The sequence below is a fragment of the Lonchura striata genome, chromosome Z (assembly GCF_046129695.1).
Source record: "Lonchura striata isolate bLonStr1 chromosome Z, bLonStr1.mat, whole genome shotgun sequence".
NCBI lineage: Eukaryota > Metazoa > Chordata > Aves > Passeriformes > Estrildidae > Lonchura > Lonchura striata.
Window position 1 is genome coordinate 83,509,704 of NC_134642.1, and position 26,879 is coordinate 83,536,582.

At 41.1% G+C, this 26,879-nt stretch overlaps 1 protein-coding gene across 1 annotated transcript; it reads left to right on the forward strand.

Moving 5' to 3' along the window:
* The first annotated feature begins 3,840 nt into the window (after positions 1 to 3,840).
* Positions 3,841 to 25,585, forward strand: LMNB1 (lamin B1). The gene is made up of 11 exons (XM_021551854.2): positions 3,841 to 4,310; positions 12,624 to 12,780; positions 13,457 to 13,582; positions 14,547 to 14,717; positions 16,059 to 16,184; positions 18,679 to 18,899; positions 20,145 to 20,370; positions 22,301 to 22,405; positions 22,810 to 22,929; positions 23,610 to 23,720; positions 24,785 to 25,585. The coding sequence occupies exons 1-11, from the start codon at positions 3,964 to 3,966 to the stop codon at positions 24,824 to 24,826; spliced, it is 1,752 nt and encodes a 583-aa protein (XP_021407529.1). The 5' UTR covers positions 3,841 to 3,963; the 3' UTR covers positions 24,827 to 25,585.
* The last annotated feature ends 1,294 nt before the right edge of the window (positions 25,586 to 26,879 follow it).

Below are 26,879 nucleotides of genomic sequence, written 5' to 3' on the forward strand. Positions count from 1 at the left end.
CGCTCCTTGATCTTCCAGCCTGTCACAAGCACACGTTGTGTGTCCACATCCCAAATTTGTTTATTCATCCTATTTTGGATTTCTCCTGGAGAAAGAGACCCTGGCGAACACTAAACAAAGTTTTCTAAGAAAGTTCTCAGTGTGAAAGATTCAGCAGAAATTAAAAATAGGCTTTCAATTCTACCTGAAACAGCAGTTTGAAAAAAAAAAATGCAGATTTTTTCTTATATCATTTGTTTACATTTCATAGACTCATTTAGCTCAAACAATATTGATAGCTGTCTTTGAATCCTGGTAAGACACAGTGCTAAATTAACATTTTAAAAGTATTTTCTTAGGAAAGGCTTCAAGTTCTGCATGAGGGAACCTACAAAGCGCAATGTAGTCATATTTTATTTATTGCTACACAGAGCAGCAATTAGAATTTGCACAGGGACCATGCAGCAGTCACAGTTACCATTTTCACATCACTGAAGTCAAAAACCAGGGAGGAGTATTACTATTACTCCATCTGCTCATGTGAGGAGTCTCCAGATTTTGCTCTCTTTTTAAACAGCTGCATCCCTGTGCTCTCTCCTCCTGCTATGGCCATTATAGAAAAAAACATTTCCATTTATTTTTTGTTATTTTGCTTGGTTTCTTGAAAGCCCAGACTGAAGCAAATTCTCTTTTTGACTCTTTTTTTAGCAGACATTCTCCAGGTGGAAACAAACAGATAGTATTTTCTTGTAAGTACTCAGGTTAGGTAATGTAAAGTTAAATATCTTTATATTCTTCTTCTTTAGGAGAACAATATTTGAATCACTGATGTAACCCTCAGACTATGGACACATATGCACAATATATTCACTATAATTACTGTCCACTTTAAAAGTAAATATGGTATAAATACAAATTATTATATATACATATAAAATCTGTTTTAGCAGTACAAATTTGGCAACAGGAAAATTAGCTCATTTACTAGGAATTACAGGATATATGCAAATTTCCCAAAACTTAAATCAGTGTACCGAGAAAACTTTTGCTACAAAATGGTGCATGTTGGAAGGCTTTTGTTTAAAAAATGTCTCAGTCATTGAAATGCTTTCCGCATTTTGAAGAGATGAGTCCAAGAGGTGTAGTCTGTTGGGTCTGTAAGTTCTGTACAAGCCCCATAATACACAATTCATGCTGACTACAAAAAATTAGTAAATTAAAATTAATAAATTGTAGCTGCAGTGGCATTTTGAACCCATGTGGAAAGCACTTGTGCTGTATTTTAGAAGTGTGTCAGAGGGAGGGCTGAGTCACATAGGTAAACACCACATTCCTCTATTTTTGTTTGTTTGGAGCTGCCCTGAGTAAAGAGGAACAATGCTGATATTCAGTTTCATCAGCCCAGGCACAGTTTGAAGACACACAGTTTGAAGACACATTCACTTCCTTTTTCAGACTAATCCAGCAGGAAGAATTCAATCACACAAGCACCAGAAAGAAATCTCAGATATAAAAAAATGGCAGGGAAAACTTGCAGTGGAAGAAGCAACCTGAAAACACAGACTGGTGAAAAATAAGCATGGAGTCGGCAAAATCAACATTTAGTTTTTTCACTGGGTAATTACAATAAGAAGACTGTTCTGGCCAGCTGCTTCCACTACAACATTTGTTTCCATTAATTTTTTTTATTAGTATTAGCCAATCTTGCCTGCTAAATAAGCACTATTTAGTTTAATCTCATGTGGTAGACTAGGAAGCTAAAATGCAGTGGTTTGAACAACAAAAATTTGAATCTTGCAGCTTCTGAGGGGGAAAGGAAGGTCTCCTTACAAATAATTTGGATTTTAAATACATCCTTTTGATCTGGGAGGTGAAATAGATCATACCCATACCTCTGTCAGGAGAGAAAAGTGCTTTGCTTCAGACAGACCAACTGCAAGACAAATATACAGGCATGGGGAAGGGATGATACCACAATTTTTTATAACAGAATGAAAACCCCATTATTTAAAACCAAGCACCAAACTAAACTCTGAAAGCAGAGAGAACCAAAGCCAGACTAAACGCCTGCAGAGGGCTCAGTTTGTCCAACAATAAAACCTCCCAAACTTTGTCTCTTGTACTGCCTGTGAACACAGATCCTTTCACACCAGTGCCAGCTGCAGTATGTAAAATTACCCTGGGTTATAATCCTACTGTGCTGACAATTTTATGTTCCAGCAGGTGCTGTAGAATTTTTTCCCAGCTGCTATCACTCTTTTTACCCAGCTTTTCTTTTTTTTTTTTTCCAATGGAAAAGCAGCAAATTCTAGTAAATGGCAGGGAAGGAAAAACCAGAGATAATGGTTTGTGTCAGCAAAGGCACCATGTGGGAAAAGCAGGAGCTCCCAACTATGACTTAATTACTTTAGTTATATACACCCCTGTGACTGGATGAAGGGCTGTCACCTAGCAGTGGAAATTTGGAAAAGAATTCCTGTTTTTCCTGAGGAATTAAAGTTCAACCTGAAAGTGAGTGCCTCTCACTGGCAACAAAACATCAGGAGCCACACTGACATCAGCCAAGGAATATGAAAATTCAAACTCCAAATATGGGCTGACTCCACCTGAGGAATTGCAATTGAGTTCTGAAATGAGCAAATTTGCAGAATCATGGAATCAGGTTGGAAATGAGCTCTGAGCTCAAGTCCAGCCTATGACTGAACAGCACCTCGTCACCCAGACCGTGGCCTGAGTGCCACTTCCAGCTTTTCATTAAACACTTTCAGGGACAGTGACTCCACCACCTCCCTGGACAGCTCATCCTATAGCTTGGAGATCCCTGGATACCAAACTCCTTTAAAGCAGCACCACACTGGGTGATCAGGCAGCAGCCAGGAGCCCATGTTGTTTTCTAAACCACAGCGAGCAGCCTCTGGATGAGGGAGACGTAAATTCCAGGTAGGACACATCTGAGACAGCAAAAGTCCTTGTTTATGAGGGGTTTATAGCTGCAGCTGGACACGAGCCCAGGGTGTCCAGGTGGCCAAGAAGGACAAAGATGCCAGGGTTGTCCCAGCCCTGGGTGGCAGCAGGAGCAGGGCAGTGCTGGGACCACACCTCAAACCCCAGGGTCACTTTTGGGCCCCCCACACAGGGAGTGGAGGGGCTGGAGCGTGGCCAGAGGAGGGAACGGGGCTGGGGAAGGGAATGGAGCCCCAGGAGAGGCTGAGGGAGCTGGGAAGGGGCTCAGCCTGGAGAAAGGAGGCTCAGCGGGGACCTGGAGCTCTGCACAGCTCCTGACAGGAGGGGACAGCCGGGGGGTCGGGCTCTGCTCCAGGAACAGGGACAGGAGGGAATAGCCTAATAGCCTGAAGCTCTGCTGGGGGGAATTAGGTTGGACATGAGGAAGAATTTCTTCCTAGAACGGGTGGCCAGGCACTGGAAAGGGCTGCCCACGGCCGTACTAGAGCTAGTATCCCTGGAGGTGCTAAAGGAAAGCCTGCACGGCGCTCAGTGCCACGCTCTTGTTGACGGGGTGGTGTCCGGCCGTACGCTGGGCTCCATCACCCCCGCCCGATTTATCCCGCGATTCTGTAATTTACAGCCACACCGCCGAACGGGGACGCGGGCGGCGGGTCCCTTTGTCCGGAGCCATGGGCGGCAACGGGGGGCGGGCGTGAGGGGCGGCAGCGCGCGCGAGGCGTGGGCGTGGCCGGGGGGGCGTGGCCTGAGTGGCTCGCCCGCCGGCCGTTGGAGGGTTTTGAATTTAGCCCGCGGCAGAAAGCGGCTCGCGATAGGCTGGCGCGGGGTCACGTGGGCGGGAGGGCCGCCAGCGCGGTCCGGCGGGGCGGGCGCGCGGCCATATTGGATCGGTGCGGAGCCGGCCGAGGAGGAGGAGGCGACGGCGGTCGGTCCGCGCGTCCGTCCGTCTGTCTGTCCGTCCGTCCGTCGGTCCCCGCCCGCTCCCCGCCCCGCCGGTATCACCCACCCCGCCCGCGCTCCATGGCCGATCCCACGCCGCGCACCCGCGGCCCAGCCGTCGCCGCGATGCCGCAGAGCCCGACGCGCATCTCCCGCCTGCAGGAGAAGGAGGAGCTGCGGCAGCTGAACGACCGCCTGGCCGTGTATATCGAAAAGGTGCGGAGCCTGGAGACGGAGAACAGCGCGCTGCAGCTGCAGGTGACCCAGCGGGAGGAGGTGCGGGGCCGCGAGGTCACCGGGCTCAAGGCAGTCTACGAGGCGGAGCTGGCGGACGTGCGGCGGGCGCTGGACGACACGGCGCGGGAGCGCGCCAAGCTGCAGATCGAGCTGGGCAAGCTGCGCACCGAGTACGAGCAGCTGCTGGGCAGGTGGGCAGCGGGAGCAGGAAGGGCCGGGAAGCATCCCTGGGATGGCGGGGTGGGGATGGGGATGCGGGCGGAGCGGCGGCGGAGGCACCGGCGGTGCGCGCCCTGCGCTGCCGCCCGCCCGTCCCGCCGGCGCTCGGCCGGGAATGAATCCGGGAATGAATGAGGGAATGGATGAGGGAATGAATGAGGCACGGGCAGCGCTGCCGCCGCTCCGCCCCGGCGGGAAGCGCCGGCCCCGAGCGCCGCCCCTGCCGGGTGCGAGTGCCCCGGCTCCCGCAGCATCCGCGGGGATGCTGCGGGACGGCTCCGACCGGAGCGGACGGAAAAAAAGGGGGACGTTTTGGTTAGACAGGTTAGATACTAGCCAGAAGTTCCTTACTGTGCGGGTGGTGAGGCGCTAGAACAGGTTGTACGGGGAGGCTGGTGCTTCAGAAATGAGGTGCTGTGATTGCTACCCGCAGTAAGGGAGAGCTTAGAGCACCTTCCTGTAACTAAAGGAGGATGGGGAAAGATTTTTGACAGGGGCACGGAGTGATAGGACAAGGTGGGAACGGCTTTAAACTGAAGAAAGGCAGGTTTAGATGGAATATCGGGAAGAAATTATTTGCTGTGAGAGAGGTGAGACCCTGGCACAAGTTGCCCAGGGAAGTTGTGGGCACCCCATCCCTGGAAGTGATCCAGGCCAGGCTTGATGGTGCTCTGAACCATCTGCTGTAGTCAGTGGCGTCCCTGTTTGTGTACTTGGGACTGGACGGGCTTTAGAGTCCATTCCAGTCCCTTAGCACTGTGTTTCCATGATTATTCACCTCCCCCTGCACGGACAGAGGGCTGCCTTTAAGGCTTAGGCTGTTGAAGAAAAGTTGAACCTTTCTGAAACAGATTAACTTCATAATGTGAAAATACTGACTAGGTAATACGCGGATCATACTTAAACCAAAGACAATGTAATTTAATTTCTGCGTGCCTTCCTGGATGTTCAGATGTTACAAAATGTGGAAATTTTGTCCTCACATCCCCTAAACTGCCGGCTTTAGGGCACAATGCCAAGATCCCTGCTCTTGCAGCTAACTGATTTTGAGACACTAGATTTTGCTTCTTAAACATTCTACTCGAATCAGTTGTTTATTTGGTTCCTTGTTTGTGTTTAGCTTCAATTTGATTTTTGTGACTACTGCAGTTTTAGGCATTAACACTTTAGTCCTGGAATCACAAGTTGTATCAATGCTGGGAGGGGGAAAAAGACCTCCAGAGTTGTTATTCTTCCTCTGCTACTGTGTCTTAAATGCCCTCTCAGCCCTGATTTTTCATGATGAAAAAAATACTTCATGTGTTCTCATGCATCTGCAGACAGCTCTGATATCTTTTGGAGTCTGTTATTTAAAGAACTAAAACCGTGGAGCTTCTAATCAGTGAGTCTGGTTGTTCTTGGGGTTACATCTTGGTGCCTTATGAAGATCTTGAATCAAAGTAGTCATTGACAGTGACAGGGGAAAGCCAGGTGTAGCTGCAGACAGGCACCAGCATTAATTGACTCCAAGGTCAAGCCAGGAATTTCCATCTCTGAGTGATTTTATTGAGGAAGACACTCTTGTGTCAGCTTCTCACAAGACTCTCATGTGTGGGACTGGGATCTAAATGCAGTCTTAGTGGACTCCCTTTTTGTGGCTGGAACCAGGGCATTAATAATGTGGACATGTGCATCTGCATATTCTGTCTTGCATTTGCCTGTGATTTTGCTTTGGCAAAAACCTGTTTTGGTGGGGGCAGGGTGTTGTTTGCCAAGAACTCCTGGATAGTTTAATAAAACAAACACTCAGTGCTGTTTGAAGCTCCTGGATTCCACTTGTTTGTGGCTGTTTGGTGCCAGACTTCACTATGGGCGTGCAGTTTCTTAGTCGTCTTTGAGAGTTAAGATGGATATCTTGGGGATATCTAGGCTTATCTGTAATTCTATTTGCAAAGTCTTAAAAAGGAGCAGAGGGGTTTTTCACTTGAACTGGAGCACACTCCTTCATGGCTTCTTAAAACTGTTAAGTCACATTATAACACGACAAGAAATACTCTTAAAAGCACTTTGCACAATTGTTCATAGGAGTTTTGTAAAGGTTTGCAAGGTAAGATGAGAATGTGTGCTCTCAACAGAATTTTCCTTGCCCTCTCTGAAAGCTGAACTGCACTGTGCTGTATGTGCTGACTTTAGTTAAAATGGGAGTATGTGGTAGTCTGACAGAGCCAGTTGGTGGAAGGAAAAAAAAGTTACCTGGTATGTTTGGTTTGTGTGATTTAGGTATTCTGGTAGTCATAACATTCAAATTAATGATGAGGTTCCTTACAGAGCCAGAGGAGATAACGTGTGAGGAGAAATGGCTGTCTGGGTTTTCTGGGTCTGTGGAGGGAGCAAAGATGATTTCCCACTTATTTCTCTGAAGCTGGGTAATACCATTCATGCTCTAGCTGGACTTCTTGTGTTATTTGAATATTTTTGCAGGTGTTATTCTTGTGCAACTCTGTTTCCTTTGGGTAGCACGGCATCCTTCTTAATTGCTTGATCCATTTTTTTCCAGTAATCTTTCAGTCACTCTTAGTGCCTCAAACTCAAGCCTGTAGTAACTCTCGAAGTGCTGTAGGACTTCTCTTATTCTTCACAAAAATTAGAGATCCAGTCACTTATTTGTTTTGGATTTACTGACTTCAGTGCCATCTATATGGTGTGGTGCACCAAAAAACTTGCTCTGCTCATGCTTATATCCCTCAAGAAAATTGCATTTGTTTCTTTAGGTGACAGTCCTGTATATAGTAGACTTGTTGCATTCTCTCCTTCTAGAGTGCTTGCCATGCAGTGGGTTCTGCTGTAACAAAAATAGGAGGGTTTCCCTTGATACTTCAAATCTCTAAAGAACTAGGGCGGGGAAAAGTGAGATTAAAAAAATGAGCTTCCCTATTTCTGTTCTGGGGAGGAGATGGGAAAGTGATACTCAGAGTTGTGTAAGTAGGAAGCTTGTGATGGGCAGAATGGAGATAAAGGGAAATAAATATCGGTATCTCAAGAGTTGGGGGGAAAAGACCATGTAATTTGAGTTTAGGTGTATAGAATTCATGGAGAGCTCTTGGGAGGTGGAGAAGAAGGAGCTCTCTCTTCCATAGTTTGAGAAAGAATTGAGAGACCGTACCATTTTTACAGTACTTCCAATTTATTTTCTCATTAGTGATTTGACAAGACTCTACTGTATGCTTTACCATTGGTATTGGCTGCTGCCGTGTCATGCCTCTTGTTCTGTCCGTGAAATAATAGATAGTGTAATTAATTATTACAGCTACAGTTTTGCCAGTCAAGGGCTGTGGAAGACACCAGCAGTACCTCCGCAGAAAAAATGTCTGTTCATACTGATTTCCAGCTGCTGGACTTGCTCATGAACAATAAAGGTGAAAGGTTGCCTGTAGAGGGTGGGATCATGAAGTCTCAAAATGTGTGATGATAGAATTAGCTACAAATTATTTTGGGGTAGTAACTCCTGTTATTTTTAGGTAGGGTGCACTTCCTACAACAGAGCAGCTTTGCCTTGGCTGGGAGTTCAGATTGCTGCAAATTCCATATTTCTTGAGAAAAAGATTAAATAGGCAAGGCATACAACTCAGTGAAAGATGTGATCCTTGGACATGTCATAATGCCATCTTATAAGCAGTAGGTCCCAATTGCTCCATCACATCCTACAAGACTGGACAAATCTTCTGCTTTTGAGGGGAAATGTGTCGTGGGTTCATCATTTGCCACAAGTGCGCACCAGGGAGAACTGCTGAGCCGGGGTGGTGGGCGGAAAAGGTCTCATGTGTCACTGGAGTAATTAACTTAACAAGGGTGCACATTGTGAATTTCGGCACAGCTGTGTCACCAAGTCGTGTTGAACAAGGGCCGTTCAGAAGGCCAAGGCTGGCTGCTGCGTTGTGTGGCTCTGCTGGTGGGTCAGGTTTCAGCATAGTTTTGCACTGGTGGAAATGGTTTCCAAGATAAAGAAGATTTATTTCAAAGAATGTTTGTGATGGGGTCTTAATTCAGTGTAGAGTAGGTCAAATATCCCCGGCTGGACTTGCCCACATTCTGGTGGGTCGTGTGAGGAAATTGTGTTCTTTAGGAGGTATAAGCTGGTGTTAACTCCAGTTCATTTAGGAAACCCATTGTTTACAGTTGTCTTTGGCAGGCTGGGATTTCACTGTGGCAGTTTGCCAGTGTTGAGGGACATCTGCTCTCCTGGAAAAGGAGACAATGTGATTAAAGTAACTCCGAAGGAAATTGTGTGTTTTATTGAAGATGCTGGTAAAGCACTTAATCTTCCTTTATTATCTTCAGGTGTTTTGTAGAGTGCAATCATTAATAGCAAATGTAATTGTGGCAAAGAACTAAACTTCAGTTTTAAATATCAAAGAAATAATTTATCTGGCTGGCTGGCTTTGCATCTCCAGTTGGCCTTCCTTCCCATCTACACTCTGAAGTACATTTCTGCACCGAGATTAGGTAGTAAAATAAATATCAGGAACAGATTCCCATCAGTCTGTGACTTGAATTATGGTGCAAATGTGTGACAGTCTGCAGCTGATACCCTGAGCAGCTACACAGAACCATGTGGTGTTGGTGCAGGCAAAGATGTGACACCTGTTCCTGGCTTTTCCAGTGTGCATATGTGCTGTAAGGAGCTGGGGAGGTACTATGGAAAGGAAGCCGAGTAGAAATTTTTTAGGTGTATTTTTGTTATTGTAGGTGATATTGAAAAGTGAGGCAAAGATTGGAGTCTGTGGAACTTGAGCTTTAATCTGAAATCTGTCGCTGTTTGGATGTGTACCACAGAGCACCCAGAGGGGGAAGAAGTGGGATGATTAACTTGTTGAAAAACTATTAAAGACACTGAAATGTAAGAATTTATATTCTGAAGTAAGCATGTGTTCTGTGCAGCCTAGGTCATAAATGTTTGGTCTCAAATATGTGGACATGTAACGATGACAGGCTAGTGAGCAGTGGCTTGGCATGTGTTTATGTGTGTGTAGGTTCTCTTAGAAATGGGGTTATGGGATTCACATAGATGACCATGAACTTCAGGTTGTATTTGTGACTTTGAGCAGGGTCACAGCTGAGGAGTATGTGACCAGAGATGATGTATTTTTGGTTACAACTCCATTTAAATAAAATGGCTGACATGAGACAAGTTGAAACCATGTTTCATATATTTATTTACAGGAAAGCTAAACTCATCCCGTTACTCTTATTTTCATGTTGGTCTTTATGTAAAAATTTGAATGTTCTTAAGTGATTTTCTTGCAAAAGATGGCCTTAGTGTTTTGTCTGTGATAGGGGAAAAATGTGGGAAACTGACTGCTAGCTAAATAAAACATAGAAAATTCATTACTATAGTTGGGAGTTTTTTTATTATTTTCATTATTTTCTTATTTCTCTGGAGTAGCTAACCAACCCACTGTGCAGTAAATGTAATTTTATATGGGTCTAAATATAGGCTGTATTTTTATCAGGAATCGCAACACATGTGTATCTATGCCATAACTTGGCTGAAAGCCAGTGCTTTTCGAGGAGGTTTTGATTAATGTTGGTAATGCATAGCTTTATGATCAGGTTCTTAAGCAGTGGTAGAAAAGAGTGGGTGGGGTGTGGGCGGTGAGAAGAATCTGCTGTTAGGCTGGTGGCATCCTGCACTTGGTCAGTTTCAAATTCACTACTGAGTTACCAGACCTCGCAAGGTCTGGCTGCTGACTGTCTGCCTTGCATTAGGTGTGTGGTTTGTCTGGCTGATCAGTTAAGATAGAAAATTAATTCTTCTTTATTTGGTTGGAGTTTGGTGGGGTTTTTTTTGGTTTTTTTTTTTTTTGTTTGTTTTTTTTTTTTTTTTTTGTATGGCTTTTCTATTAACTTAGCAAGAAGTTTAAGAGATGATGGTAAATTCTAGGTTGTTGTAAACAATTCCATGGATAAGAAGATCCACACACTTTGAAGTCAAAAGAGAGAAAACCAAGCTGCTTCTTTGAAAAAGATGCAAGTCAGCAATTACTTGGTTGCTTTTATTTTCCTTTCATGAGTCAAACTACTTGCAATTGAGTACAGTTCTAGGTAATTTCTGAACACTGCAACAAGAAGGTGTTTGAGGTTTTTTCATTTGCTGTATTCAGATGTAGCTTTGGCTCTCTGGGGAGGAAGAAGCCAGCTATTGTCAAGAGGCTGAAGTTCTTCCTGGTCAAAATTAGTGAGTGTAAGGGTGAAGTGTGTATTGTATACATTAGTGTTTGTTTTTATAAATCACAGAGGCTCTTCTGATCTTTTCTTCCTTTCCTGTGTTCCCTTTAGGGCTGGGATGACACTGTTGAGTCGCTGAGATTTCATCTGGCTTCCAGTGTTTGAAGTGTTGAGCTCTAGTTTCTGTTTTCTCTCTGAGAATGTGTTCAGATGAGCTGTCTCATAGTTAGACAGCTCATGTCGCTAACAACTAATAGTGCTTAATTTTAATTCTCCACTCCACCTCTCCCCCCACCGCTGTGGCTTTTGTTACATTAAATTATAGTGTGGCTTCACAGACAGTCTTATTGCAAACAAGACAGAAAGGGCTGATCTAACTGGTAATACTTTTTGTGGTACAGGTACTACACTGGGTTTTAATCATGTTGTTGCTAGTCCATTTTATTATAATACGCTTTTTTCTCTGCTGATGCATGGCAAGAATGCTCTTGCATTATTTTAATGCAAATACCTTATTAATGTATTTACAAACTGAAAGCTGCCTTTCAGTTTGTAAATACATTAATAAGGTATTTGCATTAAAATAATTTAAGATCCAAGCAGTTTTAAGGTATCCACACACTTTGGGTAATGGCATATTTTGGGGAATCTCTCTGTTTCAGAGTCCAGGATAACTTGGGGCAGACTGGGGAGCAGCATGCTGTATGTCTATAGCTCTGCAACTTTCTCGTTTCAGGGCCTGACTTGGTAGGCTTGGTTTCAGTGCAGAGAGCTGGAAGCAGGAGTGTCCAAACCCTAAATCCTGTGGTTTTGTCTGAGCAGTGGATCCAGCTGTGGGTCTGAGGAGTGAAATGCCACTAAGGCAGTGGGGAGTGTTGAGCAGGAGGAAGCAGCTGAGTGCAGAAGAGAGTGTTTTTGTGTCTCAGGGGTTTCCAGTCTGGCCCTTGGATGCCACAGAGGGGGGAGCAGGTGCTAATCCCATGGGATCGGCATTAGCAAGCGCTAAATCTGTTGCATAAAGCCTGCCATGTGGTGTGGCTGTGCTGCTGAAACCTCCAGACATGCCTTCCATCCCTGCATCCCTCTGTGTGCATGCACCTCTCCTGAGCATGATAAGTGCAGGTAATCTGGGGAAAAAAACGGATCTTGTAAAGCTGATGGTGTCTCCTTTTAAAATTGTGTTGATTTTGCGTTAGGTTTCATTTTGTCAAGAAGCATTGATGTTGTGTCTTATAAGTTGTACAGTGTCTAAAAAGAGTAGTGGATGTATTCTGAATCTATCCAATTTTAATTTATAAATTTATCTGTGCATTATGTTGTTAATTTTTTTTTTTTTTTTGGGTTTTTTTGTTGAACAACTGGAAAGAAAAGCATAAGAACTGAAGAAGGATATGCCAGCTTTGGTATTATTGAGCTTAAATCTGTCCATTCCTTTAAAAAGTTCATAGTTCAATTAAAAACATCTAGGACTTCTGCATGCTACTGCCCTTGATAGACAAATGTGGATATCCTAGGCAGAAAAATAGTGAGCTCCAAGGCTGAAGAACTTGTTGCACATTAAATGGTTGCTTGTGCCATCTAAGGACAAGAGACACTTTGATTCATGAATATGGGTTTCCTTTCTCCTGTTTTTGATAGGAGCCTGTTACAGTATTATTTGTGGATAATAAACTAGTGTTTATGTGACATTACTTTTTTCCCCCGTTTGATTTCTGTGTTTGAATATGCTGGTTTAGGAGATAAACACCTAGAAAATGCTTGACTGCTTGTCTAGACACAAAAACTAATTTGAAGGTAACTTGAAAATCTGTGCTTGCTTTCATAAAGAAATCACATCACCTTTGCACCTATTTCTATCATGGCAGATATTGTTGTATAGACAGGATTAGGATCTGCTTCCTCAGGTCTGTGAAAGTTTGCCAATTTTGAGGGGTGCTGTAAAGCACCGTAAATTTAGCTAACACAAAATGTTTTTGACAGGTGTTTCTCAGGTTCAAGATTCAGATTGCTTTATTAGTCAGCAGTCGACTTTGGGGGCATTTATAGGTTTTCTTGCAACTACTTTCTCTGGTTTGTTCCAGCTATGCAAAGAAGGAATCTGACTTCAGTGGAGCCCAGGTCAAACTTCGTGAGTTTGAAGCAGCCCTGAATTCTAAAGAAGCTGCACTGGCTACAGCCCTTGGTGATAAGAAAAGTCTGGAGGGAGAAATTGAAGATTTGAAAGATCAAATTAGAGAGGTGAGAAGAAAAGATAACTAACCATCAGGTTCTCTAGTAAGTGAGGTGGTTTTCTGTATCATGAGCTGCCAGTCTGATAAAATATAACTTGGTAACCAAAAAAAAAAGAATGAAAAGCTGTCCATTTTAAGAGCTGAGAAAGCTCTTAAAATTGCAGATGCTGAAATTAGGAGGGGGAAGCAAGCAGGTCAAGACTCAAAGTACATTTGACACTTTTCAGAAGTGTTTTGGGGGGCAGATTGACTTCACAAGAACAGATAATAACTGACAAATAACAGTTTCTCTCTGTCCTCCTTTTGGTTCTTCATGTTCTGGTGAAACAATGAGGAGGAAAACCTCTTGTCCTAGTTTTGTTAGCCTTTGTTAAACACATCCAGAGGACGAGTGGTGGAGACCACAAAACTGGTGTTTTCCATGTATTAAAAACTGATATGTAAGGAAATTTATTAAGTAGTAGTTCTAATGCCAGCTATTAAAGTGAAATATATGGAACTCACTTGTATAAGCAACTGCAAAGGTGTGTATGTGTGGTGGTATATAATATTACTGGGATAAATATTGGGATTTGATAGTGAAGTTAAACCTTAATGTGTAGTTGGCTGTAGTTCTGTGACAGTTTGGCCATTGTGTGAGTTCTGCTGCATAACTTTTGTGCTGATTCTTTTATTTCTTAAAGCTTGAAGCTTCTTTAGCTGCTGCCAAGGACCAGCTTGTAAATGAAACCTTGCAGAAGGTGGATCTTGAAAACCGTTGTCAGAGCCTCAGTGAGGACCTGGAATTCCGTAAAAATATATATGAGGAGGTAAATTTAGCCTCAAGAATTAACATTTTTAGACAAGAAAATTGGGAGGTCACTTTAGAATAGGAAAATCATTTAGGTTGGGAGGTGCCTCTGCAAGTTGTCTGAACTCCTACTCAGAGTAGGGTTTACCTCTGTTCTAGCATGAAGATTTCTAACTTCCTTTTTCTAGGAAAAATGATTTTAACTCTGAATTCTTGTGATAAAATAACTTCATGTATCATGTTGTTTCCTCTTAAATTCTGATCATGGTATGCAATGCACATGTCTTTTTTTATTAGTGAGAAAATAGGTTAGTATTTTCTCACATAATCCCATGATAAGAAATTAAGTGGAGGGAGACTCGAACAGGTGCTCTGGACCTGCAATATTTTTAATTTCAAATCTTTCTAATAGGATACTTTTGAATAATAGAAAAAAAGTGGATGAATAGTTGTCTCTTAGAACTTTCCCTTGCCACCCTCCCTTTCACCTGTGTCATTTAAGGCTTTCCAGGAGGAACCTTAGGGCAGTAACAAATGTACTTGACCATACTGGTTTTTTTTCCATGTGTGCTTTTTCTTGCTAGAAGTGTATTCATAGCTTTGTTTCATATTGTTGGAATTCCTTTCTTTCCAGAGAAAGCACAGAACTAAATGGGGAAAGTGGGGTGACTCTTATTTCACAGCAGTTTGATTTTGTTGAAGCACAAAAGATACCTCAGTAAGGGAATATATTTTCTAAAATCAAATGTTGATGAGGTGTATTTGTTGAAAGTTCAGTCAACTCTCTGAAGAAAATGTTGTTAGTATCCTAGCTCTTATTTTAATGAGTGGCTATTGCAAAATAAGACTGGGGACACCGTTTCTACTAATAGTTTCATGTCAGAATCTGATACTAGAACCTGCATTACTCTCCACTCAGCAGGATAGTCTTCTGAAATTTTTGTCCTGTATTTAGTGTTACCATGTTTCTGTGGCTCTCATAGGAGATCAATGAGACAAGAAGGAAGCATGAAACTCGGCTGGTTGAGGTTGATTCTGGGCGTCTGATTGAATATGAGCACAAACTGGCCCAGGCCCTCCACGAAATCAGAGAGCAGCATGATGCACAAGTGAAGCTGTACAAAGAAGAGCTCGAAGAGACTTACCACTCCAAAGTGAGAACATGTTTTCACACGGCTGTTTGATGTGTTTTGTTTTTGTTTTGTTTAATAGCATAATTGTGGCAGCTCAGAGGGGTTTATTAGGGAACTGGGTTTGAAATTAGCATGTGTTTGAGAGTCGATTTGCATTTTCACATCTCACTTTGGGAGCAGGTTGAATCCTCATCAGGAACAATAGCAGAAGGGAAGGCGAAGGCAGCACTGTGTGAAGGTGATCTGCGGGGATTACTATGAAGTCAAGGAAATTTTGTGCATTGTTAAGTGTGATACTGAACAATGATCAATAAGGTGTCCCATATTTTATATAAAAATTCATAATGGGGCTTGCTGAGAAGACAGGAGATAGAGTCCTCTGACCCTGTACAAAACATGGGGAAGTTTTACAATGCCCAGTAACTTCTGTTTCTCACTCACCTAAGCAGAAAGCTGAAATCAGTTATACTTCATAATTTCCTTCCTCTGCTGTTACTCAGCATTTATGTCAGGAAGCATGCTGATGTCTCAACTGAAGCTGGTTTCAGTGGCTGTGCTTGTTGCAGTTAGTATTTTTTAAAAGCAAAGTGTTACTTTACAGCAGAAAAGCTTATATAAACTTAATTTAATAGCATTGGTTTTGGTCTTTTCAGCCTGCTTATCTCCAGGCCTTCAATCTGGCTTGGAAAAGATTGTTTCAAATACGGTCTAGCCAAAAAATGCAACCTCTCATTGCTTTCTTGGCCTTTATCACAAGGTATGCTGTATTTTTGGAAACTTAGTTTAAAAAAATAAATTAGATTGCTTTGCATCATCATCAACAAGTTCAGTAAATCTATGATGCAGCTCAAATGTGTGTAGTAGCGTTCATCAGGAATTATTTAGTTACTTTATAAAACTATTCAAGATTGAAGTGATAGAATGAGGCAGTAGTGGCTTAGGGCACGGGTACTGGTGCCAATTTGCTTATATTGCCTGAAAGTTAACAACTTTGCCTCTTTTTAGAGAATTGGTAATTTCAGTTTAACTTCTTCACCAAGAAGCTGCTAAAGTATATTGAACATTTTAAGTGTATTAAATAAACTTTGTCCAGCGTGAAAATAGAACATAGCAGTTCCATTTCAGTAATGTCTATATGGGAAAGTTTTAATCCTAAGGTAAATATTCAGGGAATTGGAATTCTAGGCAGGGCAATCCAAAATGGTAACCACACTTAGCCCTAACGGAAGAAAAGTTTCACTGCGTTGGAACTGCAGAGAGGAACTAGGGTGGCTTAGCATTGCCTGTGGGTTTTTGGTGATTCATTCCTTCTTCTAGTGGGAGTAATTTTGAAACTGATGTCTTCACTTTGGTGCCCTGCAGCTGGAGAGTGCCAGGCTGTCCTCGGAGATGAGCAGCTCTGCAGCCAACACCATCAGGGAGCAGCTGAACGAGAGCCGCATGCGCATTGACAGCCTGTCCTCCCACATCACCAGCCTCCAGAAAGAGGTATCCAGCTGTGCCCCCCTCGGTCCTGCTATTTACAGATGTTGGCTTTTCTTCCTGTTACATTTGTTGGTTTTTGTATTAAAGGTCTGTTATTCCCTTAATTTGTAAGTATGTTCAGCGTCATGACCGACGTTCATCTTCTCTCCTACTGCTCTGTACTTTTTCAAATTCCTTAATGGTGTCTTCTTGACAAATTTTATTTTCATTTTCTGTGTGTAGTGTTCTGCTATAGGGTTAGTGTTTCAAATAGGGTACCGGTAAGTGCCTTTTGTGAAATTTTTTGTGGATAGATGAAGCAGTTTTAGACAAATGTATATTAAATGTTCTTGACACTCTGAGCAGTTTAGTAGTGACTGGGCCAGCCTGTAGAATTCTACAATGCAACATTCAAAGCCAGAACTGGAATTTGCAGGCTCTTTTCATCCTAGGTCCAGTTTGCATGTAGACATCTAAAAAAAAAAAAAAACAAACAAAAACAAAAACCAAAACTAATGATGTGATCTTGCCCAGATTAGGAATGCAAGACTGAGTAAAAACATCAAATAACATTCAGATAACTTAAGCATCTGTAGGGCAGGATCTTAAGCAGAAATTGGTTATTCCTAGATCACAGAGGGCATAAATCACACACAGAGAAGTATGACAAAATGTATGATGAGTGATATGTTCAATATTGGCCTATTTGTAACATCATGTGCACTGCAGTGGGAAATCCAGAGTGAAAATCAGAAGTGTTAGGAGGAGGTTCTGCAGTAAGCTTTTGTAACTCACTTGAAAATGCAACAAAACATTTCAACTTTTTTAGGAATATAAAATACTAGTACTGTTTGATCCTTTCTGTGATACATGTTGAATTTTATTCCTCCTGTACGGTGGACTCTTAACAGGACATCAAAATTTTGTATATTTCTAGTGAAAAATATAAATGTGGGGGATATTATTTCCTAATTTTCCAAATAAATTGGCAGATACAAGTGAGATTCTTCCTAGTTTTTCTTTTACCTAGTCAAGTTAGTCTCTGTGGAAAAGATCAGGTGATATAATGAATGTGCATGAGGTTCTACAGGAGTTGGAAAGTTTTGGCCACTTAGATATTATTTCTGCCTTTGGATGACCATCATCTTTTGGAGGTTCAGTCAGCAGGTTTTTTAAGTTAATTTCCTCTGTTGTTTTACTTCAGAAGTGAATGCTTGGTTCAGCAGACTTGCTTCTGAACTGGCAGCAGTGTTTGTTGTAATTTCAGGACAGTCAGCTTCAGGGAAAATCAACTTCTATCAATTTGGCTGTGATTTTCCACCAAAGAAACCATTTTGCTGTGGTTTTGGGGTGGTTTTTTGTGGTTGCATTAGTGAAGTCAGTCACTTTTGTTTTCCACTTTACTAGCATTAAGTTAAGCTTTATTTACTTGGAGATCTCTTATCCCTGGTGCTGGTCTGGTTTGAATTGCCAGCACTGAGCTCTGCAGTAAACTCCACTCTGATCTTCCATGTGGCACAAAACTCCATTTATTACATTCCTTATCTGACTCGTAGTATTGACAACCAGTTACACTGGTCCCTTGTGTCAGACATGGTGACTCTCTTTTCTGTCTGTCTCTGGAATAAGTGATGACTTCCTAAATTTGGGTGCATGCATAGCCAACTTTGTGATTATGGGGCATAGGTTCATGTATCCCCTCCTTAATTAAAAAAAAAAATTAAATCTCAAGGGGCTGTGAAACATAAGAAGGCATGCTTATGGAAGGTAAACCCTAAAGCTGCCATCATTTTGGGCTTTTTTTGATAAGCATTGCATTCCATGGGTGTACAGTTTTAAGATCTGCTGACCTGATGGGATTTTTGAAGCAGGAGACAAATCAGATTTCTTCAAGGAATACTTATCACCATACTCTGAGCAAGCCTTGGAGGCTTTAAGGATAGGCAGGCAGGTTTGCATTGACAACAACCCCTATTCCTTTAGGGGAGTTGTCTCCCAGATTTCAGGATTAGCAGCACCAAGCCAAATCACAGAGCAGACAGAGACTACAGAGCACTGAAGGACCTCCAGGGGTGGTGACTCCTCCACCTGCCTCCCTGGGCAGCCCAGTCCAATATCTAACCACCCTTTTAGTGAAGGAATTTGTCCTAATGTGCAGCCTAAACCTCCCCTGGTGCAGCTTAGGACTGTATTCCTGTGTCCTATCTAGCACATGTTAAACACTTAAACTCTTAAGCTCAGTATTTATTATTTGAGTAAATTCAAGTACAGTAGCATATTTTCAGACCTCAGAAAAACAGAGCAAAGTAGTTGTTTTTCCAAGGATGTTGCAAATTTCACTGGAATTTGAGGTGTTTATGTTTGTAGCAGGTGAGCACAGGTGAGCGTAAACTCAGAAATAGGGGAGGATGTAATTCCTGGTTTTTGAATTCCGTGTTGCCTGAACAGCAGAGCACCTGTAGGCTTGGGTGGGCTTTTCTTTGCACCATCATTGATGTTTTCAATGCTTTTTCTCTAGTCCAGAGCGTGGCAGGACAGAGCACAGGAGCTGGAGAGCATCTTGGCCCAGGAACAGGAAAACTGCCTAAAAAGGCTGGCAGAAAAGGAGAAGGAAATTGCAGAGATAAGAAATCAGATGCAGGAGCAGCTGACTGACTATGAGCAACTTCTGGATGTTAAACTGGCACTTGACATGGAGATCAATGCATACCGGAAATTGCTGGAGGGTGAAGAGGAGAGGTAGGAAAGAACATGGCAAGGAGGTGGTGTCTGTTATCTCTGTGCTTTTCTTGTGTCTTTCTCTGTTAAAAAGCAGTTTTTTAGTGGTGCTTGACTTCTTTCCAAGGCACTGTTTTTGCCCCCTGCTGTCTGACACAACTTCTAAGTCACCATGAGACCAAGCACATTGATTATCAGACCAGCTCTCAAGGCAGCAAACAACCTTTTTTGTTGCTGTTGTTAAGATCCAGCAAAGAAGAAGCAATGAATTGTCATTTGTATGCCTGTTTGGTGCCGTGCTTAATATTCTTCAAAATTAGTTGCAGGGTTAATTAATTGTTACCCAAATTCCTCTAAGTATAGAATAATTTTAATAAAGTCATAGCCATTGTGATTGCCCAGCTCATCAGCCAGCTGCATTTTCCACATCTGGCCTCAGAGTTCTTCCAGTACTGAGAATTTTCAGCTCTGTCACAACTGTCATTTAAAGCAGTTTGATTTTTTACTGTATTTTGAGCTGCGCACTGCTGATTCTCTCAACTGTGGGGATGAAACAGCCAAAGCTTTTATGCCAGTATGTTTTTCCATTAATTTCCCACAGTGGCTTAAATCTCCCTAGGGTTTTTGTTTCTTGTAGTCTTCAAGGAATGCACAGTAATGCTTTTATGCTCTCAGTGTAATAGTCCATCAGTGTTCTGTGTTCCAGGAACATTAATCAGCTGTTCTACAGCATTTTATTCACCTCTTAAGTACTTAAGCCTTCACTTCTTCATGTAACATGCTTTGTTTACTATGTTGCTGTATAAATCTATGGGATGAAGAGGAGGTGGAAGAAAGTTTCTTTTAAGAGAAAGGTGGGAAAAATACAACCAAATCATGGGGTCATTAAAGCTGTGAAAGATTTGAATCCAGCTGTTGATCCAGGACTTCCATGGTCACCACTAAACCCAAGTCCCCCAGTGTCCCTAAGTGCCACGTTGGCATGTGTTTCCAGCACTTCCAGGGCTGATGATGGCACCACATTCCTGGGCAAAGCCCGACTGGCTTTTCAGTGAAGAAATTCCTCCTGATACCCAGTGTACACCATCCCTGTCCCAGCTTCAGCTGTTTCCTCTCACTCTGTCCCGCCTTCCCTGCAGGTGCAGCCCAACCCGCAGCTCACTTCACCCTCCTGCCAGCCAGTTGTGGAGAGCAGGGAGGTCCCTCCATGAGTCTCCTTTTCCCTGATGTGATGTGTGTGTGTGTTTTCTCCCTTGCCCACGCCAGGCTGAAGCTGTCCCCCAGCCCCTCCTCCCGGGTGACCGTCTCACGCGCCTCGTCCAGCCGCAGTGTCCGCTTGGCCGGTGGCAAGAGGAAGAGGATTGACGTGGAGGAGTCTGAAGCCAGCAGCAGTGTGACCATTTCCCACTCTGCCTCTGCCACGGGGAACGTGTCTATCGAGGAGATAGACGTGGATGGGAAGTTCATCCGCTTGAAGAACACTTCTGAGCAGGTTTGGATTGGACACGCGTGTCATGAGTTGAGGTGCCGGGGCATCCTCACTGCCCTCGCAGCTCCCAGGCTTCACTTTGACCCCAGAGCTTGTGGCATTAAGTAGCTGGTGTGTCTCAAAGACAGCTTTCACACACTGTTCTGGGTTGATGATGACTTTTCCCCGGGGATTTTTGGTGCTTTTGTTTTACTGCAAGGTGGCCCATCCACCAAATCATTACCTTGCACCTCTGCGTTCTGCCTTGCAAGTAATGCACCTGTAAAACTTTACAGATGACATTGTTCCTGATAAGAAATGCTGCAAGCAGACACCAGACTGCTTTAGAAGCCTTTTCAGCCCTTTCTTTGCCTTAAAAAGGCTCAGAATAAACAAGTAGAGATACAGAATAAAGGTCTAGTTGAAATTAACTGCCAATGTCCCTTGTATCTCCATAAAGCTTTCCTAAATCATAGTTTTTGTTCTTCCTTGGCTGCACCCAGAGTTTTACAAGCCTCAGTTCCCATGCTAAAGCCACTGTTACAGTGACTGCTGAGATCATTTGATTCTGTGAACAGGTTGGAATTAGTATTGGGAGGATACACATATCTACATAAATCAAGAACCCTTTGATAAATAATAATCACTTCCTTATAAGCTCTCAAAATGATGCTTTTACATACACTACATTTCCCTCCTTTATCTTCACTAAAAGGCAGCTTGTGATGAGCTGACCTGGTTCCAAGAGTCCCAGTCCCCTCTAATTGGTGAGGCTATGGACAGGCTCCTCCAGACAGTGATAATGTGGGTTTTAATTACCTGTAATTACCACACCTGGGGAGCAATGGTTTTGTTTAGTGAATTCAAGAAACTTTGACATTTTTCTTGGTCTAAACAATTCAGTCTGTACAGATGATTCAATTCAGCCAGGTCAAAAATTATTTCTGGTGACTCAGAACCTGCCTTTTTTTTCTTTTTTCTTTTTTTTTTAACTTTCCTCTACACATATACTTGTTTAACTCCACATACTTGTTTTCCCTTCACCTTTAATTTGCCTACACATCCATTGTTTCATAAGGAAGGAGGAGCTTCAGTTTTGTTCCTAGTAACCATGGGTGGTTCATGTTTTTTGTGCTTTTCTAGGGGGTCTAGATTTGAACTCCCTGTAGTGCAGTGTAATAAACTCTACTTGGGGAATATTCATGAGTGCTTTGACATTTTATATAAATAAATAGATTTTAAAAATTTGTAAAATCCTCTCTAACTATGGTATGTTTTGGTGCAATGACAAACTGAATGTCAGCATCCACTGAAATATATGATTGTTTATTTTAGATCATTTTAACTGACAGTGGCAACTGTTGAATGATGAGAACCTATGTGGATGGGAGAGTTTAAAAAGTGCTTGTTTTGAATTTAAAAAATACCTACTCCTGTTTTGAAGCAGTCATTCTGTAAAGATGACATATATATGATTTGTTAATGCTTTTCAAGTAGTTGATAGGAAAAAAAATTACAGGGAGTATGTGGTGGCAAGTGTGCATATGTAAAAATACTTCAAGAATACTAACAACAATATTTTGTTTTCTAGGAAGCCTGCTTGCCATTCTGTGCTTCAAAAAACAATAAATATTTGTAAGGGGATTTTAATATTTAATACCTATTGCTAATGTGTATTTCTCTGGACCAAGTGATAACAAAACTGATGCAAATCATAAACATTAGTTAACATTAGAACTCAAAAGCAGAATGTATTAAGCTTTAACTTCAAATAAGAGGTAAGATAAATTTAGCTAAAATTATTCTAATTCCATGCTGAAGATCAAGTGATAGTAAACCCCTTCTCTGAAAGCTTTTTGTGTGCCACAACCTTAAAGATAAAACACACTACATGCATAGCAGAAAAATGAATGCTGGTGGAAATACTGGGTTTTTTCCCTCTCTCTTTTCTTAGGATCAACCTATGGGAGGTTGGGAGATGATCCGAAAAATAGGAGACACTTCTGCAAGTTACAGATACACCTCAAGATATGTACTAAAGGCAGGACAGACTGTTACAGTAAGTTGTCAGGTTTCTCTTGAAATGGACTTCAGGCCAACTTCTTTGAGTCAAAAAGACACAAAGTTTTTAGTTTTGTCCTTCCTCTGTACATGTTCAGGAAATTATCATCTCTGTTTTTGTTGGGCATTCTTTGTGTCAATTGCTGGGATAATTAATACAGAGGGATGTTTTTCAGAATTTTCTGCATGAAGCAGTGATTTTCACCATGTACACGTGAAAATTTGATATCATACTACATATTCTAGAGTCTCTGCATTAAAAACATGTGTGTTTTATTGTACAAAACTTTGGTTTTCCTCACTGGAAGAGACGCACAGCATCACTTAAATGAAATACATTAACTGAATTTGGAAATCTGGTAAGACTGGCACAAAATGTTCCTGTGTGACTTCTGTTGTCAGATCTGGGCTGCAAATGCTGGAGTAACTGCGAGCCCTCCCACTGACCTCATCTGGAAGAACCAGAATTCCTGGGGCACTGGTGAAGATGTGAAAGTTGTGCTGAAAAATTCTCAGGGAGAGGTAAACCACCACAGATCTGTGTGAGATTTTTCTGTGATGGCATCACCTACAAGGATTCAGACTAGGGCTCCATACAGGAATGCACTGAAGTGCTTTTTTGCTAAAGTTTCCTCCTTTTGGAGAACTAGCTGCAGTTTAGAAATGCCTCTACTGAACTCTGATTTTTTTTTTTACTCTAAATAGTGAAAAAATACATAAATAGTTCCTCCCTCATGGCAGGAGCTAGGCAGTGCCTTAGAACATGCTTTGGAAAGAAAGTTTTGGTGAACTCTTGGGTGATTTGTCTTCTAGATCAGTTTTCCTTAATTCTGTGGGATTTTGAGGAGTGGGGAATTCCAGAGGGAAATCCACATGGAGCAATGAGGGGTTAATACAGTTAAGGTGTGATTTAAAACTTCTTGTGGGATAGTTACTGTGACATGCTTCAAATGAAAGAAAATATTTAAATATAGATGAAAAAGAGCAGACTTTGGATGTTGTCAGAAACAGTCCTTCTAATCATTAAGATATTTAAAATTAAGCTGTTTATGATCAGCAATACTTGAGAAGTATACAAATTTTTAAAATGAGTGCAAGTAGTTTTCCCAGCAGCTGGAGCTTTCATTTCTTGAAGTCTTGAGTCGGTGAGAAACAGGAGATTTTTTTTTTTTAAAAGTTCAAATCTTAAAACTGTCTTGTAGGAGGTTGCTCAGAGAAGCACTGTGTTCAAAACAACAGCACGTAAAGGGGAGGATGAGGAAGTGGAGGAAGTAGCTGAAGCTCTCGATGAGGAAGACATTTACCGTCAGCAGGTATTTTTTTTTTTGGCTTAACAAGGTTATTTACATTGAAAAAATGGGATATAAGTAACGAATTCTTAAATTAAAAAAAATATAAAAAATGGAGTGTGGATGTTATTTTATTTTTGTTTTTTTAATTAGTAATTAAGGAAAGCATTGAGCTGTCTTACTGAAACCAGTGTAAAAATATTGCCCGATATATCCTCTTGCAGAGAAGTACATTTTTAAAAAAAATTTAAGATACGGGGATTTTTTTCCTTCCCTAAAACTCTGTTCCTCATAAGATTCTCCCCATGTCAATTGTTTATAGTAAAGTTTGGCTTAGGCAGGTAAAGTTTACTGAAAGTTTTCAGAATTTAAATCTCTCTTTATGTCTGATAGAGAAAATCATGTTATTGTCATATATTCACATATTTTCTCTAATAGAGATAATTTGAGATTTGAAACCTCTTTGAGAGAAAATGTGCCTGGCATGCTGAAAAAATGAAGTTCTGAAGACCAAAAAAAAAAAAACCAAAGGACTGTTGGAAATTAGAGATGTTACATTTATTACATAAAACCTCTCTAGGTTCTTGTTTATGCTCACTGATTGAAATATGGCAGTTACTTGTATTTTTCTGATACCTGTCCTCTATTGCTCCTCAATAGGAAAGGACATGTAACATTGTTATAATTCCAGGGTAAAACAGGTTGTACAGCTTTGCTGATTCTTGTTTGTACCATGCCAGGCAAATAATTTCATATATTAAAAAGTGTATGTGTTTATATATAATGTATGTGTATGTATATATGTATGTATGTATATACATATAAAATTTAATATCTATTTAACTATATATTAAATATATAATTATCTAATATACATATAATTAATATAAAATCCATATAAAATAAATATCTACTTATTTAAAAGTATATAATAAAAAAAGCACAGTAGATTCTTTTGGGTAGAAAAACATTTTGAACATTTTGCTGATGGGGTGGTTTGTTGTTTTTTTTTTTTTTGGTTTCTTTGCTGGTTTTTTTTTGTTTGGTTGGTTGGTTTTGATTTAAATGGTTCTCCCTGTTCACAACAGGCAGAGCAAAGGGCATCCAGCAGAAACTGTGTGGTCATGTGAAATTCCAGCCACTCCAGGCTCCTCCAGCCGTGGTAATCCCTACCTGCAGAACAGAGCCTTCTGAGAAGCACAACATTATTTTCCCAAGTCTGTGAATTTTTAAAGCTGCGAGTCTGATGGCCTTAAACCTCCTCTGCCACTGAAAAAAAAAAAAAAAAAAAAAGAAAAAAAAAAAGAAAAAGAAAAAAAAAAAGAGAAAGGATTGTGACAAGCTTCCTCGCAAGATGTGAGCTAGTAGCTCCTGACAAGGAGAATTCAGAGATCTGAGAAATTCAGAGAATTCAGAGTTCTGATGCTCCTGTCTCTCTCTCAGATTTATACACCAGTCTCTCTTCATTGAAACCTTGCTGGAGTAGGAATATTCCAGTGTGTTTTGGGGATCGATTTTTCTTAGATTATACCACTCCAGACTAGTTGCTACAACCTCTTTGTATTTTAGGTGCTGTTGGGGATTGGTTTAGAGTTTTTTATTCTGGAAGAGGATTCATGTTACACCTTGTAGTTGTGTTGTTGAGCTAGTGTTAACGGCTTAAATTTTCTTATGTGGTTTTTTTCTAACAAATTAGAAAGCTGTTTTAATATGAATTGCCTTACTTGTTTACAATTTTTAGTAAAAAAACGAAGTCTGTAGAGCTCTAGTCTACATTTGTATGGGAAACAGTTGTAATTTTACCAATGTTGAAAGTTTTTCTGTCCTTTTCACATTATTCCAATGTCTGAAAAAAATTGTAATAAAGTATCTATGTCCTACAGAGTAAAGTTTTTGGAATTTGTTTCTTCCTAGAACTGAGTTAAAAGTTGAAGGACTGTTGAATCCTTGAAATTGATGGGCTTTGAAGCTGAAGAAACATCCATTAAATGGAACAGTGCAAAAATTTCTTCTGAATAATGGCTGATACTGCTTCACATTTGGAAAATCAATTCTTCAGAGCTTTATTCACACTCTTGCATTTGTGCTCATCTTGGCTCTTGGTTCTGTTCTTACTGGACTGGCTTTTACTGCATCCTGCAAGCACCAGGCTAAGTAATGTTAGCAAGCACAGTAACATAAAGAAGAATTTACAAGTGCTGTAAAATAGTTACCTTTGACACAGCCTGAATGTATTATTTCAAATGCAAGGCCAGAATTTTGGAAGTTGATTGGAATTTTTTTTCTTTTTTTAATTGACTGTTCTTGACTGTTCTTCGATGATAGTGGTAGAAATGCAGATTTTAGAATAATTTTGCTTTTTTTCTTTGCTGTGGCAGGAACTCCTGTAGATTAGAAGAAGGGAACGTTGGGAAACACAACTGTGAAACATCCTGCCACAAGGTGGAGGTCTTGTTTTGCTTTGTTTTTTTCAATATTGTACAGCAACAACCCAACACTTCCTGCACTTCCCTGCAAGTTCCATAACTTGATTATCATTAGTTCTGGCATTAGATGCATATTGCATTTTCCTGCAGGTGAAAACTCTTTAGTAATTTACTTGTAGCCAGATAAACACTTTACCAGAAATATTTCTGCTCAAATATACTCATTCCTGTGAGAAACAGATTGAGAATTTAGGAAAAAAGTGGTTAGACCTGTGCAGCAAACCTGTGAACTGCATTCTTTTTTTCTAGTTTCATTATAAAAACCATAGTGTAGTCAAAACTGGTGCAAATTAGTTTATGATGCTGTTAACAGCATGCTTTAGCATCTTTATGATGCTAAAGATTGTTTTTTGGTTTGTATTTCCTTGTTCATTATTTACGTACATCACATTTGTCTAAGCAGCAGCAGAAAATGGACAGAGAAATTAATAAGCAAGTTATTTTCAACAGATGCTAATTATTAATTTCCTTTTATAAATAATGCAATTTTAAATGCTGATCTTTGTTTAATTTTTTCAATGAAAATTTGCCTTATCAGTGTATCATTTTGATACTCATTTGGGGGTTTCTGGACTTAAAGGACATTTTTATCTGTGAAACACTGGGTTTCATATTCATATTGAACTGTAAGATGTATCTGTACTTAAATGCTGCTGCTTTTACTGAAATGGCCACGTGATAACTGTGAAGAATTTTC